The sequence below is a fragment of the Dermacentor albipictus genome, chromosome 2 (assembly GCF_038994185.2).
Source record: "Dermacentor albipictus isolate Rhodes 1998 colony chromosome 2, USDA_Dalb.pri_finalv2, whole genome shotgun sequence".
Classification (NCBI taxonomy): Eukaryota; Metazoa; Arthropoda; class Arachnida; order Ixodida; family Ixodidae; genus Dermacentor; species Dermacentor albipictus.
Genome location: NC_091822.1, coordinates 175,667,655 through 175,680,950, shown reverse-complemented (window position 1 = coordinate 175,680,950; position 13,296 = coordinate 175,667,655). Strand labels below are relative to the sequence as shown.

Below are 13,296 nucleotides of genomic sequence, written 5' to 3'. Positions count from 1 at the left end.
AATAGGGCTCAGTGAAGTTAGGAGGCCAAAAGAAGCATATACAGTGTTAAAAAGTGGGCACGTCCTGTGCTACCGAGGCTTAGCGGAGAGAACTAGGAGTCGGATTCCTGATTAATAAGAATACAGCTGGTAACATACAGGAATCCTATAGCATTAACGAGAGGGTGGCAGGTCTTGTTGTGAAACGTAATAAGAGGTACAAAATGAAGATTGTACAGGTCTACGCCCCTACATCCAGTCATGATGACTAGAAGTCGAAAGCTTCTATGAAGACGTGGAATCGGCGATGGGTAGAGTGAAAACTAAATACACTATACTAATGGGCGACTTTAATGCGAAGGTAGGCAAGAAGCAGGCTGGAGACAAGGCAGTGGGGGAATATGGCATAGACACTAGGAATAGCAGGGGAGAGTTATTAAGCGTTTGCGGAACAGAATAATATGAGGCAGGCAACCCAGGATTTTTGTTCAGGGGGGGGGCACCACCTCCATCATCATCATGTTTTATGTCCACTGCAGGACGAAGGCCTCTCCCTGCGATCGCTAATTACCTCTGTCCTGCGCCAACCAATTCCAACAAGCGCCCACGAATTTCTTAATTTCATCGCTCCACCTAGTGTTTTGTCGTCCTCGATTGTGTTTTCCATCTCTTGGTACCCATTCTGTAACCCTAATGGTCCAATGGTTATCTAATCGCTGCATTACTTGACCTGCCCAGCTTCATTTTTTCCTCTTGATGTCAATTAGAATATCGTCCATACCCGTTCGCTCTCTGATCCAAACTGCTCTTTTTCTCTCTCTCAACGTTATGCCTAGCAATCTTCGTTCGATCACTCTTGGCGCGGTCCTTAACTTGCTCTCAGGTCTCTGCCCCATATGTCAGCACTGAGAAATGCACGGATTGCACACCTTACTTTTCAATAGTAATGGTAAGCTTCCAGTCAGGAGCTGGCAATGTCTGCTGTATGCGATCCAACCTATTTTTATTCTTCTGTGAATTTCCTTCTCATGATCAGGGTTCCCTGTGATTAATTGACCTAGGTAAACGTACTCCTTCACAATCTCTAGTGGCCGACTGGCGATCCTGATCTCTTGTTCCTTTGCTCGGCTATTTATCATTATCTTCATCTTCTGCATATTAATATTCAACCCCATTCTTACACTCTCTCGGTTAAGTTCTCCAACCATTTGTTGTAACTCGTCTGCATTGTTGTTGAATAGAACAATGTCATTGGCAAACCGAAGGTTGCCGAGATATTTGCCGTCGATCTTTACTCCTAAGCCTTCGCAGTTTAATAGCTTGAATTCTTCTAAGCACGCAGTGAATAGCTTTGGAGAAATTGTCTCCCTGTCTGACCCCTTTCTCTATAGGTATCTCCCTGCTTGTGTAGAATTAAGGTAGCTGTAGAACCTCTGTAGATATTCTTACACGAAGGACGAGTCAGTAAGACGAGAAACTATTTAGGGATTATATTTACAACAACGGTTGCAGCGCTGACCGGTTAGATTCACAGCGCGAGCCCAGTTCGTTCTTCCTCCTCTTTTCTGGAGTGATGGCGCCCACGCGCCTCGTTCAAAAAAAAACAAATACCACACGCATGTAGCAATATTTTCCAAGCATTTTACGTAAGCATTCTGTACTCCTTGAACACGTAGTGCCTCTATCACTGCTGGTATCTCTACTGAATCAAATGCACTTTCGTAATCCATAAAAGCCACATAGAGAGGCTTATTGTACTCTGCAGATTTCGCGATAACCTGATTGATGACATGGATGTGATCCATTGTAAAGTATCTCTTCCTGAAGCCAGCCTGTTCCCTTGGTTGACAAAATCCAGTGTTGCCATTATTCTATTTGAGATTATTTTGGTAAATATTTTATATAATACTGGGAGCAAGCTAATGGTCCTATAATTTTTCAATTCTTTAACGTCTCCTTTTTTGTGGATTAGTATAATGTCTGCATTCTTCCAGTTTTCTGGGACCCTTGCAGTTGATGGACACTTCGTATAAAGAGCCGCCAGTTTTCCAAGCATTATGTCTCCTCCATCTTTTAGTAAAACGACTATTATTCCACCTTCTCCTCCTGCTCTTCATCGTTTCATGTCTTGCAGGGCCCTTCTGACCTCATCGCTAGTTATAGGAGAGTTTCTGTATCCTGTTCATTACTGTTTCTAAGTGAGGTATCGTGACTCCTCTGGGTACTGTATACAGGTCGGCTTAGAACTTTTCCGCTGCTTTGACTATATCTTCGAGATTCCTGATGATATTGTCCTTATCTTTTAGTGCAAACATCATGGTTTGTCCTATGCCAGGTTTCTTTTTTACTGATTTCAGGATGCGTTCATTTTTTACGGCTTCTTCAGTCTTTCTCATGTTATAGTTTCGAATATCAGTTGTTTCCGCCTTGTTGAACAGTTTTGACAGTTCCGCGAATTGCGTAATGCTGTGTGGCCGCCAGTCCCATACAACCGCGTAGAGCGCAGGACTCTGCGATTCTAGACGTACTGCGCTCACCGCGAAAGGTTAGAAAAACACCCACATAAGCACAGCAGACAAGTGGCTACGTGAGGCGGTTCGACCGATAACTGTAGAAGCGTCATTCAAAACAAGTAATTGTTGTCCACTTCCGGCGGCCTTTTTTCTACTTCCTTTTTAAATAAAAAGATGTTGATCCATATATAGTCTCATAAACAACGGCTAACTTTTTTATTATTCGCTTTTGCTTGCAGTTTGGTTGTTGCCTTGGCTCTCTCCCGTAGTAGATCGCTTAATTTCTCAACTCCTTGCGATTTTTGTTTCCAGTTGCCAATTTTGCACGAAAAGCGCTATACAATTAGGGAAACACAGACGAGGTAACGGGCGACAGCCATCTTGCTTATGGGTTTAAAGGCTATTGCAGGGTTTCATGATGGACGCTCTTTCACATTATTTTATTTCCCACCTTATCTAACCCATATCACGTGTATATGGTTCCGGGCATCTGCCAGCGTCGCGGTGAGCCGCAACTCAAGGAAATAATGAAGCAAAGGGAAAAGTTAAACGCAATTGGCGTTTTCGCCGGCCGCAACTCGTTCCATGAGAGTACAGAACAGCTGAGTAACAGCCGCATCCCTCTCCTGGTCCGAGGATCAGCCTAAACAAAGAAGGTTGAACTAACAAAAGCAACAGCTATGCGCGTGACGGTTGAATAGATGGCGACAACTGAACGCATCTCGAGTTAATCGCGCGGGTGCGGAATCTATGAGAAAACTGTCCTTCACATTACAAGAGATGCCGATAACTACCGCCTTCTAAAAGGAGTGAAAAAGGCAGCATAATGCTGACCGATGAACAGCTGCCAAGTCTCAACATTGATCTGGCGGCGCTTTAGGAATGTGTGAGGAGCAGTGGCGTGAGTGGGGAGGGGGGGGGGTAGGCCACTTGATTGCAGGGGGGGGGGTGCTGGGCCCCCCCGGCCCCCCCTTGGGTATGTGCCTGATATGAGGATAATGAATACCTTCTTCCGCAAGTGGGATAGCCGAAAGTGGACGTGGAGGAGCCCGAACGGCGAGACTAGAAATGAAATAGACTTTGTACTCTGCGCTAACCCTGGCATCATACAAGATGTGGACGTGCTCGGCAAGGTGCGCTGCAGTGACCACAGGATGGTAAGAGCTCGACTTAGCCTAGACCTGAGGAGGGAACGGACGAAACTGGTACATAAGAAGCCGATTAATGAGTTAGCGGTAAGAGGGAAAATAGAGGAATTCCAGATCAAGCTACAGAACAGGTATTCGGCTTTAACTCAGGAAGAGGACCTTAGTGTTGAAGCAATGAACGACAATCTTGTGGGCATCATTAAGGAGTGTGCAATGGAAGTTGGTGGTAACTCCGTTAGGCAGGAAACCAGCAAACTATCGCAGGAGACGAAAGATCTGATCAAGAAACGCCAATGTATGAAAGCTTCTAACCCTACAGCTAGAATAGAACTGGCAGAACTTTCGAAGTTAATCAACAAGCGTAAGACAGCTGACATAAGGAAGTATAATATGGATCAAATTGAACATGCTCTCAGGAACGGAGGAAGCCTAAAAACAGTGAAGAAGAAACTAGGAATTGGCAAGAATCAGATGTATGCGTTAAGAGACACGGCCGGCAATATCACTACTAATATGGATGAGATAGTTCAAGTGGCTGAGGAGTTCTATAGAGATTTATACAGTACCACTGGCACCCACGAAGATAACGGAAGAGAAAATAGTCTAGAGGAATTCGATATCCCAAAGGTAACGCCGGAAGAAGTAAAGAAAGCCACGGGAGATATGCAAAGGGGGAAGGCAGCTGGGGAGGATCAGGTAACAGCAGATTTGTTGAAGGATGGTGGACAGATTGTTCTAGAGAAACTTGCCACTCTGTATACGCAATGCCTTATGACCTCGAGCGTACCGGAATCTCGGAAGAACGCTAACATAATCCTAATCCATAAGAAAGGGGACGCCAAAGACGTGAAAAAGTATACACCGATCAGCTTACTGTCCGTTGCCTACAAACTATTTACTAAGCTAATCGCAAATAGAATCAGGAACACTTTAGACTTCTGTCAAGCAAAGGACCAGGCAGGATTCCGTAAAGGCTACTCAACAATAGATCATATTCACACTATCAATCAGATGATAGAGAAATGTGCGGAATATAACCAACCATTATATATAGCTTTCATTGATTACAAGAAAGCGTTTGATTCTGTCGAAACCTCAGCAGTCATGGAGGCATTACGGAATGAGGGTGTAGACGAGCCGTATGTAAAAATACTGAGAGATATCTATAGCGGCTCCACAGCCACCGTAGTGCTCCATAAAGAAAGCAACAAAATCCCAATAAAGAAAGGTGTCAGGCAGGGAGATACAATCTCTCCAATGCTATTCACAGCGTGTTTACAGGAGGTATTCAGAGACCTGGATTGGGAAGAATTGGGGATAAAAGTTAATGGAGAATACCTTAGTAACTTGCGATTCGCTGATGATATTGCCTTGCTTAGTAACTCAGGGGATCAATTGCAATGCATGCTCACTGACCTGGAGAGGCAAAGCAGAAGAGTGGGTCTAAAAATCAATCTGCAGAAAACTAAAGTAATGTTTAACAGTCTCGGAAGAGAACAGCAATTTACAATAGGCAGTGAGACACTGGAAGTCGTAAGGGAATACATCTACTTAGGGCAGGTAGTGGCGGCGGATCCGGATCATGAGACGGAAATAATCAGAAGAATAAGAATGGGCTGGGGTGCGTTTGGCAGGCATTCTCAGATCATGAACAGCAGGTTGCCATTATCCCTCAAGAGAAAAGTATATAATAGCTGTGTCTTACCAGTACTCACCTACGGGGCAGAAACCTGGAGGCTTACAAAAAGGGTTCTACTCAAATTGAGGACGACGCAACGAGCTATGGAAAGAAGAATGATAGGTGTAACGCTAAGGGATAAGAAAAGAGCAGATTGGGTGAGGGAACATACGCGAGTTAATGACATCTTAGTTGAAATCAAGAAAAAGAAATGGGCATGGGCAGGAAATGTAATGAGGAGGGAAGATAACCGATGGTCATTAAGGGTTACGGACTGGATCCCAAGGGAAGGGAAGCGTAGCAGGGGGCGGCAGAAAGTTAGGTGGGCGGATGAGATTAAGAAGTTTGCAGGGACGGCATGGCCACAATTAGTACATGGCCGGGGTTGTTGGAGAAGTATGGGAGAGGCCTTTGCCCTGCAGTGGGCGTAACCAGGCTGATGATGATGATGACTTTTGTGGAAGTCCATGTGAAGCTTGAATTCTGCCAAAGCACTGGGCACATATGTGGTACCTCGTAAAACATAAGTGAACTTCCAAGTTCAGCAGCTGTGTATCGTGGCGCGTGGACATATACAGTCAACAGCAAAAGTTTACGGGACGCAGGATCTGCCAAAAAGCTGAATTCTCACGAAGCGGGGTCACACAGCTTCGAATTAAATGTTCTAGCATGTAGTAGCCTTCGCCACCTACGCAGTGATTCATTAAATACGAAGTGGCATGCCTTAACAGCGCAGGAATTCACAGTTGAAGGGGAAACCGCATCCCGTAAACTTTTGCTGTTGACTGTACACTGCCTCATAAGGAAATGTTTAGCACTAGTACGACTGCCACAGCACTCTTATTACACATGTGGCCCACTTATACAGCGGCTTGCACCAGTTGTCTTGTGGCTAGCTTGCCTCAGTGAACATTTTAATCCCATTGCTGAATCAGTGCACCGTCATATAAGCACATTCACAACAGCAGGAAAATGTGCATGATGCAATGCATTATTGTAGAATATAGGAAGCTGGAACTTTTTGTTTTCATGGGGCAGACATGTCTTTCCATTATTTTCGTGCAACTTCCTGCATGCTGTGGAGTCATGCTAGGTGGCTTGTTCAGTCAAGTGCACCTGTGTTAATTTGGTGATTGAATGTGGCATCCCCATGCTACACCAAAGTGGCTACCAGGGACATCACACCAAAGACTAATTCCGACTACTTGGGGTCCTTTTCTCGTGTGCATAAAAATCTGGCCACACTGCCATGGTTGGAATGCAGCCGCAGTGGCCGGGAATCACACCCACAATAGTGATGGACCGCCCAGTGCATGGGTCCGAATAATCGTCAACCAACTGGGATTGACTGTTTCATCTGCACCTCAACGAGTATAGCTGTGGGCTCAACAGGAATCCATTTTGACTCATGCCTGGCATTTCATCAGCCTAGTTTTCTTGCTTAGTGTGTGGCACAGCAGAACTCTAGACAAGAAGGTGAGAAACCCAACAATGGTGCTCTCTTCCAAGTGAATTTTATTGCTAAAGACACCGTCATTATTGACACGTGTACTTATATTTATCGGGCGACCACGTTTCGCCGCTGAACAAATGCTATCGCGCAGCGCGGGTCGCGCCTGAATGTATCCGAAGTTTCTGGAAAGTTATCGATGCTTCTATCCGCTGTCTGTTGTCGCTGAACCTTGTGTTATCTGATTTATTCGCCTGACGTGAATGGTGTAGAATTTTGTGGAAGGCATGCGGGTCCCAACGATTAGTCTGGAACATTTGACGACTGCTATATAAAAGCCGACGCGCTCACCGCTATCGACGCGCTCACCGACGTGTTCATGCACCGCTATCGTTGTGCTATAAGTGTAGCCTGTTTTTGTGAGGACAGGTTCGCCCAATAAAAGCTAGTTTTGCCTTTCACAGTATTGCTACTGTGTTCTTTGACGTCACGACCACGTGACCTCTGGTGGAGGTGCTGGGTAAATCCGGTCATGAATGGTAATTCTTGCCGTGCAGATTCCAGTCGGCGTTATGAGGTGTCCTTTAGCGGTACGAATTTGAGGGCCTTCCCATGCGGTCTTAACTTTCTTCAACTGGGCGGCGATGTGTCCACTCATGACGGAGTAATCAGCGCCTGTGTCCACTAAGGCGGTAACTGCGTGGCCGTCGAGAAGCACGTCGAGGTCGGTGGTTCTTTGTCTGGCATTGCAGTTAGGTCTTGGCGTCGGATCACGGCTGCGTCATGCTGAACTGAAGCTGGAACGTCGCGTGGTCAAGTCGTCTTTCGTCGGTGCAGTCTTGGCTTCCTGATTCGTCGGGACGGCGGCGTGTCGTTATGTCGTCGAGCTGGTCTCTTCGTCGTCTTTGTCGGCGGCGGAGGATCTTCGTCAATTCAACGAACAGCAACCGCACCGCCATCGGTTGCTGCTTTTAGTTTTCCGGATATGGGCTCGCAGAGCGGCCCCGGGCTGGGCCGGTGTATGGTCGGCGCTGCGGCGACAGGTAGCGCCCTGGTGACGACGAATGGGCCAGTCGTCGAGGGCTCCACTGAGTAGCGGTGAGGTAGTCGGCGATATCGCGAGGGCATTCACCGTGCTGCGGGCGCGGAGCGGTGATGGCGAAACCTCGCAGTCCCATCTCCCGGTATGGGCATCGTCGGTAGACGTGGCCAGCTTTGCCGCAGTGGTAGCAGAGCGGGCGGTGGTCGGGGGCGCGCCAAATGTCCGTCTTCCTCGCGTAGGTGCGCTGGGCGACTGGTGGTCGTGCTGGCGGCGGCGGACGACGGAACTGCGGCGTGACAGGGCCCTGGCGCGGTCGCGGAGGGGGACCTCAACGGCGTGCGACGGCGGCGTAGGTCGTCGCTTCTGGCTGGAGCTGCGGTAATTGAGGTTGCACCTCAGGAGCTCCCAGCGATCGCTGAACCTCATCTTTCAAGATGTCAGCGATCGAGGCTACTTGAGGTTGCGACGAAGGAAAGACCTTGTGGAGTTCTTCGCGCACAATGGCCCTTATGGTCTCTTGGAGATCAACGGAGTCCAGCGCTTGGATGGCGCACTGAGGCATGAGCACTTGGCGGTTATATTGCCTAGTGCGCATTTCTAACGTTTTCTCAATCGCCGTAGCCTCTGTCAGGAACTCAGCTACGGTCTTCGGTGGGTTTCGGATTAGTCCGGCGAAAAGTTCTTGCTTGACGCCTCGCATCAAGAAACGCACTTTTTTCTCTTCGGACGTTTCCAGGTCGGTGTGCCGGAAAAGACGGGTCATCTCTTCTGTGAAGATGGCGATGGTCTCATTGGGTAGTTGGCCTCGGGTTTCCAGCAGAACTTCGGCCCTTTCTTTTCGAACAATGCTCGTGAACGTCCTCAGGAAGTTACTGCAGAACAGGTCCCATGTTGCTAGGGTGGACTCCCGGTTCTCGAACCAGGTCCTCGCAGCATCTTCCAAGGAGAAGTACACGTGTCGTAGCTTATCCTCAGAGGTCCAGTTATTGAAGGTAGAGATCCTTTCGAACGTTTTGAGCCAGGTTTCAGGATCCTCCGACGTAGCTTCACGGAAGGTAGGGGGCTCTCTGGGTTGTTGAAGTACAACGGGTGAGACTGGGGCAGCCATTGTGGTTGTCTTGGCCACAATCTTCTTGGTCTTCTCAGGTAGAAGTCCGTGCTCCGGGGCAGGTGTTGTAGACGACGGCTTGCTCGATGGTCCGTGACTACGTTGGTGCTCTCTTTACGGTCCGGGCTTGGATCACGGCTTGTCGGGGGCGTCCGGTACATGAACGAAAAGCACCTCCACCAGATGTCACATGGAGCGCGCCGAAGAAGCCCGACAGCTCACCCGCCTACGTATCAAGAACCAGCAGCGTACCGACAGCCGACAGTACAACCTCCGATGACGCTTCGTCGAGTACCAGCCCGGCGACTGTGTTTGGGTATGGACCCCGATACGCCGACGAGGACTGAGTGAGAAACTACTGCGACGCTATTTCGGACCCTACAAGGTCATCCGACGTATTGGCGCACTGGACTATGAGGTCGTGCCAGACGTCATTTCGCATTCACAGCAGCGCCGTGCACGACCTGAAGTGGTCCTCGTGGTGCGTCTTAAACCCTTTTACGGACGCTGACGAACTTTTCTTATTTTGTTGTTTTCTTTGCAATGAGTGCTTCTTTATTACTTTCGTTTGTTTGCAGCATCGGGTCGATGCTTTTTAAGAGGGGGGTATTGACACGTGTACTTATATTTATCGGGCGACCACGTTTCGCCGCTGAACAAATGCTATCGCGCAGCGCGGGACGCGCCTGAATGTATCCGAAGTTTCTGGAAAGTTATCGATGCTTCTATCCGCTGTCTGTTGTCGCTGAACCTTGTGTTATCTGATTTATTCGCCTGACGCGAATGGTGTAGAATTTTGTGGAAGGCACGCGGGTCCCAACGATTAGTCTGGAACATTTGACGACTGCTGTATAAAAGCCGACGCGCTTGACCCGCTGATCAGATTTCCGACGATCGCCGACCTTGTTCACCACTATCGTTGTGCTATAAGTGTAGCCTGTTTTTGTGGGCACAGGTTCGCCCAATAAAAGCTAGTTTTGCCTTTCACAGTATTGCTACTGTGTTCTTTGACGTCACGACCACGCGACATTATTATGCATTAAGATAAAATCAAGTAACAAAAGGTAGGTTAGAAAAAATTCAAACACTTATTTACTGTGGGAAACTGTGCCATTATGTGCATGGGGATGAAAACTAAGTAAAGTTAGACTGGAAATTAGACCTTGTATTTGTCACTTGTTTGTCAAGTTATGCTACAGTGTACGCCACGGAATACTGACTAGCATGCTTGCATGTCCTTGCTCCTCTTCTCTATACATCACGGTGGCTCTGTGGGTATAGAATTCTGCTCCTGGGATCAAAGCCAAGGGTTCTTAATTCCTGGCTACCACAGCTGCATTCGAGTGGGGGTAAAAATGCAAGAACACTTGTGCACCAACCTTTGTGTTGTCCAAAATTAATAAAGAGCTTCCCCCCCATTAAGGCGCTCCCTGCATAGTTGACGAGTTGCTCAGACACATTAAGCATCACTCCATCAGCCAACCAATCAATAAGTTTTTAAATACAACTCATAATTAGTAGACTAAATCACCTTGGCTGCACATTGCACTTGATGTGTTTGCCCTGCCATGTTTGTGCCTTTGCAGCTCTGCACAATAACATGCTATGATTTATAGCAAAAATAGCTGGCTTACTGCAAGACAAGGCCCACATAAAGAAGAGAGCAGTGCTCCACAAGTTTTTTTTTTATATATAGTCTGGAAACAACAACTTGATTAATGGCCACTTATATTACTCCAACACTGCCGGCAGTAGTTCTACACCCAGAACTCCTCTTTTTGTCAGGAAAAAACAGGACAACAACTTGATAGCAGCTTGTCCTTTTCCAAACAGTGCTGCTATTTCCTGGTTTACACCCCTCACTCTGCCTTTCATTCACACCAAACATATACATACCAAACACATTCACACACGCACTTACACACACTTTCACAATGAAGTCATAAAACCTGAGAGAATCTAATTTCAAAAATAAACATTTCTTTTCACACAAGTGACGCTCGTTGACTGACACTTCAAAACCCAGCATGCAGATAAGCCAACTTGAAGACAAGCCTGCTTAGGGGAGGCGAAGAAAGCAGCGAGCTTACCCCCGCTGCAAGTTGACCAATTTTCTTCTGATAACAAAAAGCCGTCATATCTGCTAAAGTGTGCGTATTTTCAGCCCATGCTTGTGTTTGCCACTGAATGTCACATGCGCACTCGCTGCACATCAGCAGTGCAGGTCCCAAGTTGGGAATGCATACATCCACCACTGCACACGGTGCCCATGCCATCGCTTCCTCTTCATTGCTGCTGTAGAAAGATGAGGTAGTCCATCTGCAGCGACTGTGGAATGCCTGTTCGGCGGATGGCCTCGGGTGACACAATGCAGCGCCGGATCTCTTGGAAGCAGTTCTCCTTCAGCGAGCACACTGCATTAGAAAAGCGAGTCCCATGTGGACGAAAAGACAACGCTACCACACGGTTACCTTTAATGTGCACCTGCTGTAAAGGCTGCCTTTGCAAGGTGCCAGGCTGACACTGCAAATGCTCCCAGGGAAAGAGAGTTTATTTCTGAGATCAGAATATGTGGCTAGAATAAATTGATTGCTCCTAATACAATTTGGCAGTGTGAAGCTCGAGGTTACAAAAAGCAAACACCACAGAACACTGCACCGGCAAGTTTTACACACGGAAACCATAAAGTGACGTGGTAGAAATCAAGGAAACAGAAAGAGCATGAGCGATTTTGAAACATGTAAATCGCATGACACATGTTCAAAGTCGTGAAAATATGCGCAAGTTATGCAAGGGAAAAAAATCTAACAACAAAAACACAATGACATTCTGAATTAAAGATTCTCTGAATACTTTTTTAGGAACACTATTAGTGAAATCAATCAAGAGCAAATCTTTCTTCGCATGTAGCAATAAAAATGAGCATTTGGCAGGTAGCAGCAGCAGTTGCATGACACTGACTGTGGCTTCTAGTCGATACTGCAATAAAATGACTGTTTGTATGTATATCGTAAGCACTGTGTTCTTAACCATCTTCAAGATAGCCCCCATAGTGCAGCCAAAAATACCTTACCTTGCCCTGCGCAGACTTCACCAAGACCCTACCTTTTACCCTATGTACTAATTTCATGTGCAAACAGTTACATTATTTAGGTAAGAAGAATGTTAATAATAAATAATGGAGTGCCATTATATTCAACCAGAACAAGCAATTTTTCTAATTGAGTTTCATGCAACTTACGTCACACGTACGTTTGCCAAGCAGTCTTCGATAGCTCAAATTGAATTTTTAAGAAATCGCTACAATGTCGCCTAAGATAATGTTTTGAAGATTGTAATACACAAATAAAAACATAATTTCTTTGTATTGTAGCAAAGGGCAAAGCTCAAGAGGCGATTTATTTGCACTTTATTCCTAAAATTCTGCTGTCTTGCACAGCTATTCCGAACACAAACAACAAAAGCGAAGACATCTGTTTAAGCTCGGTTAAAACACCCACCAAGTGTCTCTTCAGTGCATTTCCTTTTGATCATTATGCCGTTCTTCAATGCTCATATTTACACTGTTCTTACCGATCGCTGCTAAAGCTGACTTTATTGTGAGGATGGCACTCGGCTATCCAGCTCCCCGTCTATTCGACTTTTCTTTCTTTACATTAGTCATACTAGAGAAGATCTTCTGCGTTAGGGTGTGATAAAGATGGCATGATCTGGGCCAATTCAAGATATTCTTGAATTCTTGCGTGACATCCACCATTTCTCATCCTCACTCATTCGTATCTTTTCCTATTATCACACAAATTCCCAAGTCAATCAGCGAGAAGCATATACTGTGACAAGCACGTCGCATCCATGATTTGACTGTGTACAACTGGCTAGATTTTGCGACTTTTCTTATGTTCCAGAGCCTGAGTAATACTTGTTGAGGGGCTAGTTCATGCATGTTTCCAGAAGAGGGCTGTAGCGCCTACTTGCCGTCAACATCGAAAATGCCGAGGCTTACGAAATTGCCTTACATTTTGTCGAAAATTTGCCAGATAGCCCTAAAGTTCTACCAGGCAGCCAAATGCTGAATATAACCTGCCGTAGGGTACTTGCCCTATAGTTGGCAAAACTGATTGTAAGGCATGGAGTATTATTGAAACAGTATTCAACAAGCCTTCATGCAAACGAGTGTCATAGACCTGTTCACTTGATCCCTTGTTTGGTGTTGCACTAGCTGTCATTAATACTTGCAAGTTTCGAACTTCTTTTTCATTGATTTATACGCGGCGTGCACGCCGATGGCAGCGCCACTGGTGGCGGCCTTGCGCAAATCGCATGGGAGAGGAGCGAGCCGCGCGCCGTAGCATGCCGTAGTTTGTTGCGTCGCTGATAG

General features: G+C 46.6%; 1 protein-coding gene across 2 annotated transcripts in view; it reads right to left on the bottom strand.

The window, feature by feature from the left end:
* Positions 1–10,876: 10,876 nt before the first annotated feature.
* LOC139056316 (von Hippel-Lindau disease tumor suppressor-like) overlaps positions 10,877–13,296 on the bottom strand; it is a 129,560-nt gene continuing 127,140 nt past the window's right edge. For both annotated transcript variants that reach the window (XM_070534473.1, XM_070534472.1), the window contains exon 4: positions 10,877–11,332. In XM_070534473.1, the coding sequence (XP_070390574.1) occupies positions 11,205–11,332 (128 nt within the window). In that variant the 3' untranslated portion in view covers positions 10,877–11,204. The remainder of the gene's footprint in view (positions 11,333–13,296) is intronic.